The sequence below is a fragment of the Haliotis rufescens genome, unplaced genomic scaffold (assembly GCF_023055435.1).
Source record: "Haliotis rufescens isolate VD_foot unplaced genomic scaffold, xgHalRufe1.0.p SCAF_11, whole genome shotgun sequence".
Classification (NCBI taxonomy): domain Eukaryota; kingdom Metazoa; phylum Mollusca; class Gastropoda; order Lepetellida; family Haliotidae; genus Haliotis; species Haliotis rufescens.
This window is the reverse complement of record NW_025963791.1, coordinates 30,521,339-30,539,889: the sequence shown is the minus strand read 5'-3', so window position 1 is coordinate 30,539,889 and position 18,551 is coordinate 30,521,339. Positions and strand designations below refer to the sequence as shown.

Here is an 18,551-nt window from a genome sequence, read left to right as displayed (position 1 = left end):
TGAGTGTGCCTTATTTTAACCATCACTAGAGATGTTGTTACCAGTAACTCTATATATGCACTCAAAGGAAAATACATTTTTGCCAGGCCTATGATTTTCAGTGAGTGAGTGAGTGAGTTGAGTTTAACGCCGCTTTTAACAGTATTACAGTTATATCGCGACGTGTCAGCTTAATGGGGGAGGAGTGATGTAGGTCTCAGGCGTTTACCACTTCGGTGTAACCTACGAGCTGACATGGTGCTGATAAACCTCGAAACATAATCGGGGCGAACCGGGATTCAAACCCACAATCATAGGTTTCTGTCGTGCCCAAGGGATGCAACTCTCTACAGCGAATCGCGGCGCCTTAGACGACTATGGTTGTCAATGACAGTTGTGGTCATCTGCTGCATGTACCATATTACCCTATGCCTTTGAATCGTTCGTTGATCCGAGGGGAAATCGTGTGACCTGCTCGTCTGAGGCTCCACATTTCGCTGAGCGGGCCAGAAACCTATGGTCGCTGGTTGGAAGCCAAGATTTCGGTTTTAGGTTTTAGGCTTTAGGTTTCATAACACCAAAGTGTTTCTCCAAACTGGTAAACGTCTGAGACCTGCATGAATCTGACATGCTTTGATAAATACTGCAGACAGCTGTGTTTAACCAAACTCACGCACTCGTTAATCCAAACTATTGTAACCAGCCACGGTCCGGATTAAAGGGGTCTCACTGTAGAGTGTTGGTTGTCGGCTTGTGAAGCAGGGTTGGGTGCCTGTGTAAGGCAGGCAGCGTATCTTTGCACAGATAAGAGTCACAAGTCGCCACATCGTGGTGTTTTATGCAAGCAGATCATCCATGACCACTAACTTAAGGTCGAAAGAACAACAGATCTATGATACAATAAAACAGGACTACATTTATCCTGTGGTGTGTGCGTAGCTGATTTCTTAAAACATCTGTGGGCGTTATTTCTGGTGGCCCAGTCGTTTTATGCGCCGCGATTCGCTGTGCAGAGTTGCGTCCCTTGAGCACGCAAGAAACCTATGATTGTGGGTTCGAATCCCGGTTCGCCCCGATTATGGTCCTAGCTTTGTCAGCACCATACCCGTGCTCGTAGGTTTCACCGAAGTGGTAAACGTCTGAGACCTGCATCACTTCGGGCTTTCCTCCCACATTAAGCTTACACGCCTTGATATAACTGGAATAATGTTAAACCCAACTCACTCACTCACTCACTCACTCACTATGGCATCATGTCAAAGAGCATCGCGCTTTGTTTTTTCTACAACCCGCATACACAGAACCATTTGCCAAAAAAACGACATAAATATTTTCTTATTTACATGACTCTTACGACCGCCTCCGTGGTCTAATGGTAGACCGTCCGCCCCGAGAGCGGTTGGTCTGGGGTTCTGTCCCCGGCCGCGTAGTACCAAAAGACGTTAAAAGTTGGTACTTGTTTGTTACCTTGTCTGGGGCTAAACAAGAACTGGTCGGCACAGAGTATACTGTATGTGATTCGGATATTCGTGTTAAACTGCGGCATTGTATCTCAGTGGGCTGGCGCTATATATTCGGCATCAGTCCGGACTCGTTCAAGACTCTCACAGGGTCTCTTAGCACCCTAGCTATATTAAAGTCTCAATGGTACTTTCTCTGTTTCAGTTTCAGTAGTTTTATGACAGCCATTCGGAGGTGTAACATTCTATGCGTGTAGTCGGACTGACGCAAGTACTAACGTCAGAAACAACACGCAAGTTACGTTGTCTTAACACGCTGACTCATTAAAACGCAGGTTCCTATACCTTACAGATGTCCAACAGTACAGATCTAGGAAATATAATTCCAAATTGTCAAGCCTCAGGACCACGCCCCAGTAAAAAGAACAACAAAAGAGGAGGGGTAGGAACAGTGTCCCTCGAAATGTCCTACCCCTTTATGGTCAACCTCCGAATCAGCAAGGAGATAAATGAAACTTGCTCCATGATCGACCTGCTCAATACACAGCTCACAAAGACAAGGCTAAAGCAGAGTGAAAGAATTGAGCAAACTCTTCTTTGTCAATGTTTAGACGTTTGCAAAAGATATGAAACTAAAGATAGCAACAAGCACACTCTTAAAACTCAAACGTTCTCTTTGGCCTTGTTCACAAGAGAATTGGTGAACAAAAATGTTGATCCGAATGAGCCTTTGTCTTATTTTGACTGGGATAAGGTTGCATCCTTAGAAATAGTTAGGTGTCACCCTGATGTAAGTATTCCTAAGAAACAGGAGAATTATGACGATTTGAACAAGCGTCAACAGCATCGACGACGGACACTTATCAAGCAACAATCCAAGAAGAGTCTGTCTTTTCTCACCCAGTATCAACTGGTCCCCAAAGCCATCATCAGTACTTCGTCCTGTGGACAAGAGGTTCAAATCAACTTTGAAAATAAAGGTGATAAATCTCCGGGGTCTACGTGTGATAGCCTCCGCTCTCTCGTCGGTGTCATGGACAGGTTTTGTGTAAGCGAGGCTGCCTATCATGAAATTACACAGTTATATCCAAATCTACCACGCACTCATTCCGTGATAAATACCCGTCGAGAAATGACTGCCACTTTCGCCATCAGTCGAGTACCAGGAGAAGTTAATGGAGCGATGGTTAGCTTCAGACAGGAACTGGATAAAAGGTTGAAGGAAAAAATACTTGAAAACCCAAATCTGAAGGAAGTCATGGTTCAATTAAGCAGTGATGGAACCCATGTTAGTCGCATATCGAACTACGTAATATTTGCCTTTCGGTTGGTAGACGCAACGTACACGGATAATCACAGTGCTGATAACGTCATAACTCTGGCTATCTTAAACTGCAGAGAAGATTATTTCAAACTCAAAACTTCATTACAGCCTCTATGCGAAGAAATTAACTCAGTCATTGAAGCAGGGCGAGTTCATATTGATGACAAGGAGATAGCAGTTAAAATTGTGTTCTGTGCTGACATGAAGATGATTCTCACAGTAATGGGGCTTGGGGGAGTCTCTTGCAATCATTCCTGTCCTTGGTGCTTAGTGCATAGGGATGACAGGCACAACATGACACACCCATTGGACTACTTCAACAGCGACAACATGATGAGGAACTGGCAACGAGTAACAGAACATGCTGTAAAACGCGAGTATGGGGTCCATCATACTCCTCTCCTGAAAATAGAGATGGAGGACTTTATTCTGGATGAGCTGCATCTCCTGCTCCGGATTACGGACGTCTTGGAGAAGAACCTGATAAATGATGCAATGACTCGAGATAAAGGGCGTGCAGCAGTGAAAGAGAACCCTAAACATATGGGTGAACTTGTAAAGGCTATCAAATCCTGTGGGGTGCCATTTTCTTATTGGGAGGAAAAGGAAACAAAGAAACTGAAATGGACAAGTTTGAATGGGCTGGAAAAAAGAAAACTTCTGTCTAAACTTCCACAAGCATTAAAAGGGAAGCTTCAATCAAACACTGAGGAGAAAGTCCTAAGCTTGTGGAAGCTGTTAGACGATATCTACAGCACCATTACCGCCTCTGAGCCCATGAGACCAGAAGAAGTCTTCAAGTTATCACAAACTTGGGTAGAAACGTTCTTGTCACTTGGCCCTCACTTATCAGGATACACTGAAAAGAGCGTAACCCCTTATGTTCATTGCATGGTGTACCACGTACCGTTTATGCTAAGAAAATTTGGTACATTGAGAAAATTCAGCTGCCAAGCATTTGAGAAGCACAATGATGTTGTCAAGAAAATACATCAGCGGAAATCTAACAAGTGGGACCCCACCGTGGAGGCCCTACAGATCTGCAAACGCATGGAAGAAAGTTCCAAGTCTAAAAGAGACAAGCGACAATACACCAAGCGCAGACCTAAATACTGGAATGAGGAGATACGTGAAGTTCGAAGCGCAAAGCGAGCAAAACTGGATGAAATAAACAGTCAAGCAGTTCAACCTGCTGATCCCGTGAGCATGACTGTTAAGAGACTATATTAAAAAAAATGGGCGTCGAAACTAAGGCAAAAAGTCGCGAAGGGCTGCTGAAAGATGCATAGAGGATTCGTGATTGTGACAACTTTGTTCCTTTCACTTCAAATGAACTGTTTGAATGAATAGGAGTCTGTAAAGAAACTGTGTTACTTTGTACTTAACATGCAAAAAGGACATGTCAAATCTCGTTTTGAGTTTCAACGACTAACCGTTTTGAAAAACTCAACTTAATCATTTCTTTGGAAGTATTGGTGATTCAAGTGTACCTTTGTTACGCCTTGTCATGCGTGGTTCAGTTACAAACCTGTTTAGTACAACGTCATTTGTAAGCCGGATGAATATCTCATTTTACAACTCGTCTACTTCAAGTAATCTGAAATTGATTTCCCTGGAAATAGTTATCACGTTATACACGTCGTGGGGCTGGCCTTGGTGAATGTTATGGTAACCATCTATCGTGACACTGTGTATGTGTCATCATGCTCGGTTACCCGCTATGACAGTGATGTGATGTCATATGTATGCACACACACAAAGGTTATCAGGTACGACATTATAACCTGAACAAAATATTTTGCACATGAAGAATTTAATCTATTTTAAGCCTCTTTACATTTTTCTTCTCAAACACGGCATTATTAGGAACTGCGTTTATTTCCAAAACCTTGTCAACAGAAGTCAGTGCCAGCCACGGGTTTGGTCTGAATATTCTCAAAATTAGAAATAGGGGGCTCTTATTAGAATATTATTTTGGTGGAAAAAAACAGAGTTGAAAGAAAAATTTCGTGTTTTTTACAGACTGAAGTATTTATGTACGACAGATGTAATATATATAATCCAGAATTTATTAGCCATAACTAAGGGTGCACATTACACACGTGTGCGTATTGTACGCGAATGAATAAGTCTTGTGTACATTGATCAATCGGAAGGGATGCTAATTGGGATTGTTCACCAGCCAAAATATAAGCAAATGTCGCTGTGGGCGCGTATGAGAGCGGGGCGCTTATTACGTCGAATACGGTAAGTGCAATAATCTTGGACGCGACGTTAAACACAATTTCACCTCACCTCACTTGATAAACTACGACAGTAATCGTTAAACCAAGCGACACCACTGTGGCGTGTTGGGACTTCCTGGTCGATATGGTATAGTGTCAAGTACAAGTTTTTCAAAATGATAAAATGTTTAAGAGGAAGATAAACACACTATTGACCGTCAATTGTCAACATAACAGATCCCACATAGCACTGGGGATAACATGGACACTTTCCTGGATTACATTCAGGACATGTGTGCTGACATGATCATTAATGTCACAAAATGAATGCCAATGCGTCAATGATGTGTATGGCCTCGCACATAGTTCGTTAGACGCTTATGTCGTCATCGGGAATTGCCCTACATTCTTCTCTAAGTCCTTGCCCATCTAATTTCTGTTCATTGGAGGATTGGGACGGCGTTATTGGTTCTGCTCAAATGATCTCAAAGATGTTCTCTGGGTTACTAGTCTGGTGAAAGGGCTTGCCATGGCAAAACATTGACGTTGTTCGTGGCCAGAAGCTGCTGCACAACATTGTCCTATTGCAACAAGACTTGCAAGAAGTGTAACACAACGGGACATGACACGAGGTCAATGTATTAAAATATCCATATTCTCTGTCGACCACATATACATGTACCACTCCACACCATCACCATACCAAACGGTACAGTTAAGCGGCAACAGGGGTTCGTTCCTTCTCCCTTTCGTCTGTAGATCCGTGTTCTCCCGTCGGCTCTACACGACGGGTCAAAACACGAGGTCAATAACGACCGGTTGTGTTTTCTGTCGACCACATATACATGTACAACCCCACACCATCACCATGCCAAAGAGGCAACAGGAGTTTGTTCCTTCTCCCTGTCGTCAGTAGATCCGTGTTCTCCCGTCGGCTCTCAAAAGCTGGAACCTGAAACTAACACACGTTGCCAGTTACGACATTACCAACTTTGAAGTTACAGTAATAGGTGCACTGTACGAAAAACATTCGTGGCATAATATATATCACCCCATTCGTGGCTATAACAGGTAACTCTAGGATAGGGTGGTGGGGCTATGTTACACGGCTGAGCGCATGACCCAATAGCGTTGTTTGTTGAACAGACGGAACTGTTGAGAGGCCACAGATATGGTGATGGAAATTGGCTTGCTGTGGCGTTAATCAACATTCACGAACTGAGTAAATCTAAAACGTAAACGCCAGAGAATAACCAGTATCGATTATCTGCCGAAACAGATTCCATGGGGCGTAAAGGGCAAGATAGCTGTGAAAAATATATGAATGGATCACTTAACACAAGTGATGACACCAGGTGTTCGCGAAAAGGGTAATCATGTCTGGTAGCACCCGCCACAATTTGCATATAAAAGTATGTGGTTGTTCATTGCCTGACGCCGCACATCAGTATTCCTTCCACGACAATCCTATTCCATAATATAGAGGAAGGAACAAACGCGCAAACATGAAATAATAATTACCGTATTCGACGTAATAATCGCTCAGGGCGCTCTCAAAATTAGAAATAGGGGGCTCTTATTAGAATATTAAATGTCAGAGAGGTGGAACATTACTGGCAATGACGTGAAACAGCATTACACACTCACACCCCTATCCCATCAGCCAAAGGTAATATGTCATCACTGTTAAAAGGGAGGCTAGGTTTCACATTCCAGACACCATTATCAATCTTAGAAATTGGAGTATGTGTCATGAATCATTTTTTTGTTTGTTTGTTTGTTTGTTGTTTAACGCCGCACCCAGCAATATTCCACCTATATGGCGGCGGTCTGTAAATAATCGAATGTGGACCAGACAATCTAGTGATTGACATCATGAGCATCGATTCACGCAATTGGGATACGATGACATGCATCAACCAAGTCAGCGAGCCTGACCACCCGATGCTGTTAGTCGCCTCTTATAAGCATATAGTCGCCTTTCATGACACGCATGGGTTGCTGTAGACCTATTCTACCCCGGCACTTCAGGGTCTTATTGTGAAATTAGTGTATTCATTAACGTTTAGGGTGAGGTATCATATAATTATTGTGACATACAAAGTGGACTGCCAATTTGAACGGGCACTGTGTCCCTTTAGTGGGCATGTTCAAGCTGGCGTTAGAAGTCGGGGTAGGACCATACATTATGTAAACCATGTCATATGCTATCACCGATCTCAAACGCGTCTTTACTGGAATCACACACTCAACGATCACTGTAGAGCCATGTGGGGTGTGAAGATGATATGCACCACCCGCCTTCACACATGTCAACCATGCCGACCCTCTGTCCTTGTATATGTTCGTGTTTTCTTTATGACTTGGAAAGTGTCTACCCCCATTTTCAATACAGTGATCGTTGAGTGTGTGAAACCAGCTTGAACATGCCCACTAAAAGGACACAGTGACCGTTCAATATCTTGTATCATCTTCTGGGTCACGGTAGACACTTCCAGGAACTGTCAATATTCTGCATACACTCACGTCAATATCGGAGTGGGCTTATTTGGCAAACATGCTTTGCAGGGAAGCTTTTCTGTAATACACTTCCTTGTTGCTAGCTGATTTATTAACCTGTCTCGCCGCTACAAATACCGGTATCTAATCAGTATATCCAAGTAAACATTGACCTGCAAGTTATCTAGCATTGTCTAACAATAACACAGCGTTAAATCATGTTCGTCGACAGCACAGTAATGTATTCAATACCGTGTGGTAATCGCTCATCACAGTTCAATAGTAAATGCCACTGTAGACAGATAGATTGTTTGAAATTGAAGTGAGGCGCCCGTTAAGGGTCGCGAGAGACTTAAAATATTTCACATTACATACAACATTAATAGGTAAATATAAACAAAATTTAATATAATAAATATAATACCGATCACCAGCCATATAAAATATATTTTCTTCGTTGGAGCATAAAATGCAGTTTCACTTAACTCTAGGAAGTTGGGATAGCTTAAACTGACCTTTTCGAATTAACTTTCACGCAAATCATCGTACAAAGAAAATCCAGCAACAATACTTTTATTACACTGAAAACACTCTTTCATTCACATTTATATTCATATATCTGCCTGTTTGTAAACTATAGAGGAGCAGTGCCTGATCTAAATTTGGAAAAGGAAGAGCGTTAAGAACGAGGCATATGTATACTTACATAACTTTCACAACCATACACATTTTTAAACATTATATACGTACGTTATATATTTCCACCCGTTCTTCCGTCAGGCGTGAATAACAGTTCATTCCAATCAGACACATACTTTCCCAAGGAAATATCCTGCACACGTGCATCTACACTTTTCACGCTTACATTCTCTGAAATACTCAAACCCAATTTGTTCAGCTTTGCCCTCATACGAAAATTCCAATTTTGCACTCCTCCATACGCATACCGTTCAGATCAAATCAACACACTATTTTAATCTAAAGAACGTTTTAGTAAAACGCCAATACTGTCTAACAATACACATCCACTGTCTAACCATCGCTGGAATTCATCCAATATCTCCATTAATGGCAACATTTGGAACATATTTACCCAACCCAAAGACAAATCCCAAAGCACGATGGTGAACGGCATTTACAGAAGAAATGTAACGATGACCCCAGATAGACGCCCAACAACTCAGGACTGACCAAACCATCTTATCATTCAATTTGGAATAAGTAGAGGACTGCATACCTCCAATTGCCTCATATTTACAGATAGGAAGATCTAAGACTCTGTTATCTGGATTAGCTGCTGCTTTTGCCCAAACAACTGATTTCCTGATTTCTGATTTCCTAACTGATTTTTGTATATATATAATCCCCTACTGGGCCTCGTGCGAATGTTCCAAATAAGCCATACGGGTGTCTTGGATAATCCGGAACAAGAGGGGGTCGTCTCAAAAGCATAGAGTAAATAATTCAGAGTTCACTAAATTTAGATGCGTTGTCACATAGCCTACACGAGCGTATTCATCGACGTACACCACAGTTTATTTTCTTTAATTTGTTTTTACAATATCCATATACAAATACACACTCAAATTTTCAAGGTGTATTTAGTTAGCTAGCTCGTCATAGAACTGTCAATAAACATGTCCTTTAAAGTGTTCAGAGTGTTCAGGTATCTTGATGTGCGTTCTTACTGTCAGCTGGCTTATATAAATAAAAGCAACAGAACCCTTTCCATATTCATAAGCATATTCCATATTCAACGATGTACGATTCAGACCTCATCAGCATGTGTTTATAAATCATTATCAAATGGTGATGAAATCAGGCGTTCGTTAAAAAAAGAATCAGCGTATCCTGCCCCGCCGATGGCACCCGTCGCAAACACATGAAAAATACAAAGTCAATTGTTCACCTGAAAAACTGCACTGTCACAGATGCGTCAAATCTGGAAATGTCCTTTACATGTCTTTTATACATTTTTTGCTGAGGCATTGCATGTTTTAGACTTGATCAAACAACTTTTGAGTAACAAACAGTGTTAAAAATATTTATGTAACTTTACACATTGCTTGTAACTGAGAATCATTTGGTTTTGAATGGAATAGTAAACTTTTGAGAGAAATGGAAATCTAATTACAATAATAACATATCCAAAAATAATAAATGAAACGTACAATTCTTCGTTTTGTGTTCACAGTTATCTTATTTACAAAGAAATATATTCGTTACAACAGTGATAATTGCCGTTCTAAGTTTCAGTAGGGAAAAGTATACGGCAGATTTGGTGACTCGATCCTAGATCGGATATCTTTATCAGAATTGTTTGCCCAACTTCAAGTGTCAGTTGTGGCTTCGTAGTTACCTCCCTTAGGTGTATCAGGGAGCAAGGTCCTTCCTAGCGCGTGACACCTTCGTTTCATATCGGTTTAGAGAGCTCCGCGGACGGGCTATCGCTGTGAGGAGCTTGTTTGAGGGCGGAGTGTGTCAATGCGGGGAAGTTTCGCGGACGATTTTCCCAAACTGGTCAAGACGGAGAATCAGTCAACAGATGAATTAGTATTGAAAACATCACCTGTGGGTTGAGGGTATGTATTCTGTTGTGTATTCAACAGTGTACTGTGTTTGTCTTCATTCATGATTGTTGTCAGTCCACACGTTGAGACTCCATGTCTTCAGCTGAAGAGAAACCGAAAGTAGAAATACACTGCTGAGGAACAATTTCTGTAGACGTCGGTATTGTAATAAGTTGACCCCAAGGTGACTACACGTACATACTTTTGTTTGCTTTGTTAATGCATATTGATAACAATTATGCATAATCATACTTTTCCTTATTCAGTTTCTGTAAATATGATAGATATGGTAATTACGATGTACCCGGACAGCGGTAGTAGCCGGACACTCACCGAAAACTTATTTATAGCTTATTAGCTAAACTGCTGATACCCAAGATTAACAGGCAAGCATAATCCGTTTTCCCCGTAGGCCATTTAAAAATTTGTCTGCTGGAGATACTCTCTAAACAAACCGTCCACGATCACCTTTCAAACTTGATTGCCACGCCCCTTCGTTTTCATACATTATCGCTAAGCAACACTGTTTTCGGTCTTAAATTAGTGTTTCCCAAACAACTCATTATATATTAACTTTGGTGTATGGTAGGACTTTAAGTAAATGTAACAACATTACATGAAAGAAGGTGATTCGAAAAATTCAATATATATGTAGGATGTCAGATGCCCTACACAAACGTGGTACATTTGTTAAAGAGTGGGTTGTTGGGTCAGTAACATATGTTGTCTTCCTACAGCTACATGTATGTAGTAATAGGCTTGAACTATTCCATAGACTGAAATAATCAAATCCAACAAGGAAATAGCTGTCACACCCATCTGTTAGTTTGTACATACTGTAGCCTCAATGTAAAGAGAGTAACAACAGTTGCATGTACGAAATGTTGTCATGTCATCAGCATTATTGACACTGTGAAATTAAATATGGAACATACATACGGTTGGAATATATAAACCCACTTGATTGTTTGTTTGAATTGCTATAGACCTGTATATGTTATGTGAGGGAAGTACCTCCGAAGTCATATTTCCTTAAAAACAAAATATTATTTGTGTGATGTCATAATGTTAGAATTATATTTGTATGAGGCTATCAGCACACATTACACAAAGTCGTACTGTAGCAAAAGAAAAACGATGAGGCATGCACAACTGGAGAGATAAGAGACAGCCTCAAGTAACAATAGGCAGGTCACATTAGCAGGCTTGGAATTCAGCAACTACTTATTAACATCCCCAGAAGACAGAACGTTGTCCTTGTCTTATCTCTTGATGAGACTAGTAGGAGCCTTTACAGAACTTGAACTATTCAAATTGTAAGACATGTTACAGTCATGGTGACACAAATCTAGAAAGTACTATTCACATTGCATGTGTGGATATTTCATGTTTCCCAGATGGCGACATCCCAGAATGAGAAAGTGAGAGAATTCCTCACTTGTGTGATCTGCCAGGAACTGTACACAGACCCCTGTACACTGAGGTGTGATCACACATTCTGCAGGAAATGTGTCACAGGATACATCCAAACCAGACCAGACGCTGTACAGTCCAAGACGATCCCCTGTGCCTTCTGTCGACAAGATACCAAGGTCCCCAACCCCAGCCGGCCAGTGGAGGAGTGGGCGGGGCAGATCAAACCCAGCATCATTATACAGGGGCTGATTGACACACAGGAATCTGCTACCACAACGGCAGGTGCGACAACGTATTGTTTATTCACACAATAAGCTAGTGGAAATAATAATTATGACTGTGGAGGTTATAATAAAACAATCTGTAGACATATAAAGATAGATCTCTATCATGTAAGTGCTTAGGGTGTTCATGAAATGGGTTTAATGGACTAATCGTCCCTTTCCTCACATTTCTTGTGATATGTTACAAGTAAAAAAGACGTCTGCTGTAGTATAGTTTGATGTATTTTAATATATTATTACATTCTAATGTAATGTGAAGGACACATATACGCTCTTGACGATTTCATTCGCAGTTGATGGCACCAACAAAAACTGCTCCTTGTGTGACAGACTAGGGGAGACAACTCCTGGGACCTCCTGGTGTCCTGAATGTGAAGAGGCCCTCTGTGGTAGATGTGCCAAAATACACCGTGTTAGCTCTGGCTCTCGTGACAATGGATTTTGTGACCTGTCTGGCGAGGTCAAGGTTAAGAAGAGACGCAAGGTCATGTGTCAGGAACACAGGTCTGAGCAAGTCAAATATCTCTGTCTGGACTGTAACAAGTCACTGTGTCAGTCATGCTGTGTGGTCTACCACAGGAAATGTGACTCTGTCGTCACAATCAGCTCTCAGATGACGAGGATAAAGCTTTGGTTATCTCGTAAAGTCAATGGTCTTAAGAAAAAGCTTTTTGGTAAAAGCAAAAAAATAGAAAAACAAAAATCAAGAGTAAGTGAAATAAAAGCCAATATAGCGTCCGTAAAAAAACACATCAGATCAACTACAAACAGACTCGTCGAACACATCAAGCACAAGGAAAAGAAGATGTTAGATGAATTGGATGCAAAAACAGATACTCATATCTCTCAGGTTCGCGCAGCTATAAAGCTTGAAGAGATTGAGACGCAGATGTACAGACAACATTGTGAGTTCACTGACCAGGCCTTGGTATCGGGCTGTGAGATGGACATGTATGACGCGTATCAGGCCTGGGAGTCGGGGGCTGTAGAGTTGGGGGATGTCAGGGACACAGACACAGCAGACACATGGAGAATAGATGACATCAGGTTTACACCTGACACTGACAACGTCCAGCACATCCTAGATGACCTACAGCTGGGGAAGATTGACGTCACATACCAGACTGGATCCTGTCGGAAATCTTCTCCGGTAATGCTTGACACGACTGACAGCAGGGTGGAGGGAGATGTGGGGAAACCTGATCTACATGACGTCACAGTTCTGCTTGTAAATGGAATACAGACATGTGTTGTCACTGACTTCCCCAACAAGTGTGTGAAATCTTTCTACATTGGAAACAATCACCCATGTCATAGTAGACTTCCCCTGGATGACTCTCCATATGGTGTAACACAGTTGAAGGAGAACCAGGTGATGGTAGCTCTCCCAGACTCCAGTCAGATTGTAACAGTAGAAGTGACCCCTGACCTGGTGCTGCTCTCAACCATCACAACAAGCAAGGAGTACTTCAGTCTCGCTGTTCTGAGTCCTTCATCTCTAGCAGCAGGTACTTTGGACTGTGTTGATATCCTGGACATGGCGGGACACGTGCTGAGGTCACTCTCAACACACAACAATAAGACGCCCCTGGTTCATGTGTGTAAACACCAAGGGCAACATACTCGTGTCTGACTCGTGGAAGAAGTCTGTGACATGTGTGACGTCAGAGGGGCATGTTGTGTGGAGATACGCCCCTACCGGAGACAGAGCACTCAGCTTCCCTTATGGTATCACAACTACCGGCACAGGAGACATCCTGCTTGCAGACATGAACACCAACAAGGTGATACAGCTGACAGAGTCGGGGGAGTATGTCAGGGATGTTCTCACTTCACAGGATGGTGTACACTCTCCAGTAGGTCTCTGGTCGGATAAACATGGCTCCATATTTGTGACTGGTGATGGGAAGATCAAGGAATTTATCAACACATAGGGACTGAATGCATATGGAGACCTCTCTAACTGCTTCTTCGTTACATCCGCCTGTAATTATTACCCCCATACACACCTCACCTCCATAGATGAAATATATACACATGATAAATAATATGAATTTCGAAATCAGATACAATTCATGGACGACCGTCAAATAAATCAATAACCTAACACTCTTGTTTGATTGTTGTTTTGTTGGATTGTTGCATGTGATTAGTACTATTTATGTATCTGCATGACAAGTCAAACTCGCAAATGGTTAGTCGTGACATATCTTAATGTTTTAAAGTATTCCACCAATTTGGGATTCGGCCTTACACATTCGACCCTGAATCACATGTACTTTATGTTCAGTATAGCTGTAGGTGTGAAATATTTCATTACAATTCTGAATTAACACTTTACAATATGGGACACACACCTGAAACCTCGGATTGTGGGTTCGAATCCCCGATTTGCACTGGTGATGTTTCTTGGTGTCTCTGCTCCGCACCATACCCGTGCTCGTGGATTAAACGTCCAAGACCTACATCACTTTAGCTTTCCTCCAGCGTCACACTGACACTCCGTGATACACAATGAAATACTCTTCACAGTGGTGTTAAACCTAACTCACTCACTCACTATACAATATGACATGTTGGATAAACTCTTTACAATATGACATTGTGGATAATCTCTTATAATACAAAATGATGAATTGACCTTTCCGATTTTTGACGGATTTTAAAAGTTTTTTCTTCCCTCCGGTCTGACATTTAGCACATTGGCTTGGGAACCTGCTTTTAACAATAATTAGAATGACTGCAAAGGAAGCCTTACTCTTGTCTTACTCTTCCATAAACCACCGATCTCTCAAAAGTTTTCCTGTTGTTCAGGTACATGGTAATCGATGGTAAAGTCAAGTTTACTCAGGGCACGTGGTTTTCACTAGTTCTTGCAGATGAGTTGCCCACTGCTCGATTGAAGTGGGATATCTGATTGGACGTCCAAAAGTTAAATGAGCCTGTGTATATGTTTCTTGGCGACTATATCTTATGCTTATAGAGCAAGACACCTTTGTGTCGAATTAGAAGGGACCCACGTAAACACTTCGAGTTATCCGAGGTTCGACACAACCGAAAATGATGAATAACGAAGGAATACGCTTGGAAAAGCGTACGTTCGACTCAACGGATTTTAACTGTACAAACTAAATGCTAATTGGGTCTTTGTAACGTGGCTGATGGTGTTTGATGGCACTCCATCGTCGTGCATCGTTGCTCCAACTATCAACCCCGGGTTTGCCTGCTACTGATTCAGTTACTAGTATGGTACCGTGGTCACAGTGTTCACTGGCGATCGTCATGCCGAAAACCCTGATTCGACCCCAACCCTCTCCCCACCCCGTACGCTGCGAAAAGCCACGCGTGCCCCCTGAAGCCATATGGATTCACAACACTTCATTGTTGAGCCTTCATTTGATTGCCTTACGTCATCTTAACAATAGGATGCATTCAGTGAAGTTTCATAAGATTTTCTTAAGTAGTAGCTCACCTGACTGAAACTTCTTTCTTTTCGTTATTCGACATCTCCTCTGAAACTACTAGGCCTATCAATCTAAACGTTTAATGATCTCAGGTATCGTATCTTTAACAGTGCTGCCAGAATTCGACCCGATTTTAAACATGGCCTCACCGGCGGCCATATTCACATTCAATGTCATTTGCTTGAATGAACGAGCCATGTCAAAGAATTATTATGAAGTTTGATGTGTAGCATGTGTAATGTTGTACGACGTTTGACGTTCATGCACCCTATTTTCTTCCAGTCTCACTGCACTTTCGACATTTTCTTGGAAACTTAATTGCGTATGCAGAAAGATTTCAGCAATAGTGTTGATTAACAAGTACTCACATAAGTCCAAACAGGGCACATTTAGAAGCCCTTTGATGTGTGCTCCACTTTCCTTTAGGGATTTTTTAATCTTGATTCAACTATGACAGCATGATGGTTGGTGTCGCCAAAGTGGAAATACTGTAGATGTAAAATCAGCACATTAGACCCCACCGCCCACAAGATTGCAACCGTGTTCGCAACGATTATGTTTCCATGTTTGTCAGCACCATACCCGTGCTCTTGAGTTTAACCGAAGTGGGAAACGCCTGAGACCTGCATCATTTCGAACTTTCCACCCACATTAATCTCACACGCCGTGATGTAACTCGAATACTTTTCAAAGCGGCGTTAAACCCAACTCACTCACTCATATTAATTAGCAGAATAATATTACAGCGTCTCTTAATGAGACAGTGATTATATCCCTTTACACGTGAATCACTTAAATAACTTAAAGACTGCTTATTTATATTAATCATTCACCTTGTTCAGCGCAATATTAATAATACAACCAAAGCATCGCCCAGCCAGGCCGCAAATGAGCGCGGCCTAATTGTTTGTCTGTTTATAGAAACATAGACGAAAAAACAACAACATTTTCTTGGTCAGCCAATCAAATGCCATGGAATCACTATTTTTTATTTATTGTTATTATCATCAAATGTATGTAGTCCAAACATTGAGCTACCACTAGTACACCGAGAGGTCACGTGTAATGTATGGGGGTAAACGTACTCTCCCTGAGCCCGACGTCTGTGTGCAACGTTACACAAATAGACATACCCGTACCCCATCAACCTGAAAACGCTATTATGCTGGACAGAGTAACATGCAACTTTAGTTATCACCGGTCCACGACAAGTTGTATTGATCTTAAAAGCGTCTGGTCTGTGCCAGTTCAGGATTTTATATTTGGTCGCCATAGTAAAGTATGTATTCAGTCTTATCATAAACAATTTGTCATACAGAATAAAGAAGAGCCGGGGTTTATTGATTAGGTTTACTAAGTAATATAATCAAGTGTGGACAATTGCAAGATGCTTATTTATTTTGAACGAGTCGAGAATGCCGAGTACAGTTTACAAGAACATGCAATGTCCTGTTCAACATTGAAGAGTAGTAACTGTCGAGTATTACAGAAAATCAAAACTCCAGTCACGTGAAAATGAAATTGAATGTAGACATTTGCATACAGTGCGCGTTCCATAACCCACACTCAAGTTCTAATGAAACTTTCGTTATTTTATGTTTGTGTTACAAAGACATTTTATTTGATCTCAATAGCTATCATACAAATCGTAAAGTTTATTTTAATAATTTGACTATTATGACTCGACAAGTGGGTATTGCGGATAAGAACATAGATTCAAGCAACCCATGCTTGTTGCCAGAGGCGACTAATTGATCAGATGTCGAGCTTCGTCAACTGCATGATGTCAATCACAAGGTTATCTTGCCCATAGCTGTGCTATCTCTGCGGCGTTAAACAACAAAGACGAACCTTGTGCTACACTTCTATCGCAAACCTATATAGGAGCAAGAAAGCAGTTTTCATTCCGTTCGCTTGATTAAAATGGAAGGTATCGACATGATAACGTATTGTCATTGCCCTTCTCAGAAATCAGAAACAGGGAACAAAATCAGATAAAAATCCCCATCTAATTTCATTACTATCATACTCCAAGGCAAAATGTAGAGATACTATCAAAGTCAGATAATATGACTGGCCCTTATCACGCACACTGCATAGCTAGACCAGTCTCGGAATATATGACTTTCCTGTTGTATCCACTGTATTGTCAGCAGGTTTGTGTTTGTTTCACCAGTAATATACTGAACGAAATTAAAAACTTCACAATCCTAAAATTTTAACATTTTTTACCAGTTCTCATTGTGGGCCCTTATTGTGTATTTAAACAGTAATGGCCACGCGTTGTCTTCAGATAACACCTGTTTTTGTGCAAATGAATCGATCAAAATCATGTGCACAGCACTATAATGGCAACAGTGTTTTTTCACGTGCAACTGGTCACGTGGCCATAATACCGCACGTGTTTTCAGCCATATTTGTTAGCAGTCATTAACAAAAAAAGAAAAACACAAGAAAAGAAAAGTCGGGAACGTCTGTAGTTGAAGTCGCAAGGACGATGGGTTGTAGTCGACGGACTGTTTATGATTTACAGACGCGTCTACAGCAAACGGGTACCACCGCTGATCGCCCTCGGCCAGGTCGACCACGTGTGACGTCACATGCAGAGGGTCGTCAGATTGTCTTACGTCACCTCCGTAACCGATTTTTGACGGCTACATTAACCAGAAATGAACTGTTTAAGGGTAGACTGAGTGCGCAAACTGTTCGAAACCGTCTGAGAACTGCTCACCTTCAAGCACGACGGCCATACTGCGGGCCGATTCTGACTCAATTGTGGGCACAGCGACACTTACGATGGACTCAGAGGAATTGGAATCAAGTCGTCTTCAGTGATGAATCCCGAATTAATCTTCGATTTGCTGATGGTAGGGCGAGGGTGTGGAGGCGCCGTCATGAACGTTACGCCCAGTGTTGTGTACAGGAAGTTGATAGATTTCGAGGCGGAAGTGTCATGGTGTTGGGTGCTTTCTGTGGCAATGCACGTTCCAGGCTTTTGTCATCCGTGGCAACCTCAACGCTGCTGTTTACCGCGACCAGGTACTGGCACCAGAACTTCTGCCTTTTATGGCAGCACATGGACCCGGTTTGATCTTCCAACACGGCATTGCCAGACCCCACACAGCAATTGTGACAAGGAATTTCCTTCAGAATGCGGGAGTCAACGTCATAGACTGGCCGTCAAGGTCCCCCGACCTCAATCCCATCGAACACGTCTGGGATACTCTTGGCAGAAATCTGCGCACCCTCCAGAACCAACCACATAATTTGCAAGATCTTGGCACCATTTTGCAGCAACAATGGCGTCGTCTTCCCTATCATGTGTTCACA

At 41.9% G+C, this 18,551-nt stretch overlaps 1 protein-coding gene across 1 annotated transcript; it reads left to right on the top strand.

Moving 5' to 3' along the window:
- The first annotated feature begins 9,926 nt into the window (after nt 1–9,926).
- On the top strand, nt 9,927–13,864 carry LOC125378008 (E3 ubiquitin-protein ligase TRIM56-like). Its single transcript, XM_048392538.1, has 3 exons — nt 9,927–10,069; nt 11,455–11,755; nt 12,051–13,864. Exons 2-3 carry the CDS (start codon nt 11,455–11,457, stop codon nt 13,388–13,390), a joined length of 1,641 nt encoding a protein of 546 aa, XP_048248495.1. The 5' UTR covers nt 9,927–10,069; the 3' UTR covers nt 13,391–13,864.
- The last annotated feature ends 4,687 nt before the right edge of the window (nt 13,865–18,551 follow it).

Bases quoted from the DNA above. Each gene is read 5' to 3' on its own strand.
- LOC125378008 (XM_048392538.1), top strand. From the start codon at position 11,455: ATGGCGACATCCCAGAATGAGAAAGTGAGAGAATTCCTCACTTGTGTG. The intron at 11,756-12,050 runs GTGCGACAACGT...TTTCATTCGCAG, and splicing joins ATCTGCTACCACAACGGCAG to TTGATGGCACCAACAAAAAC.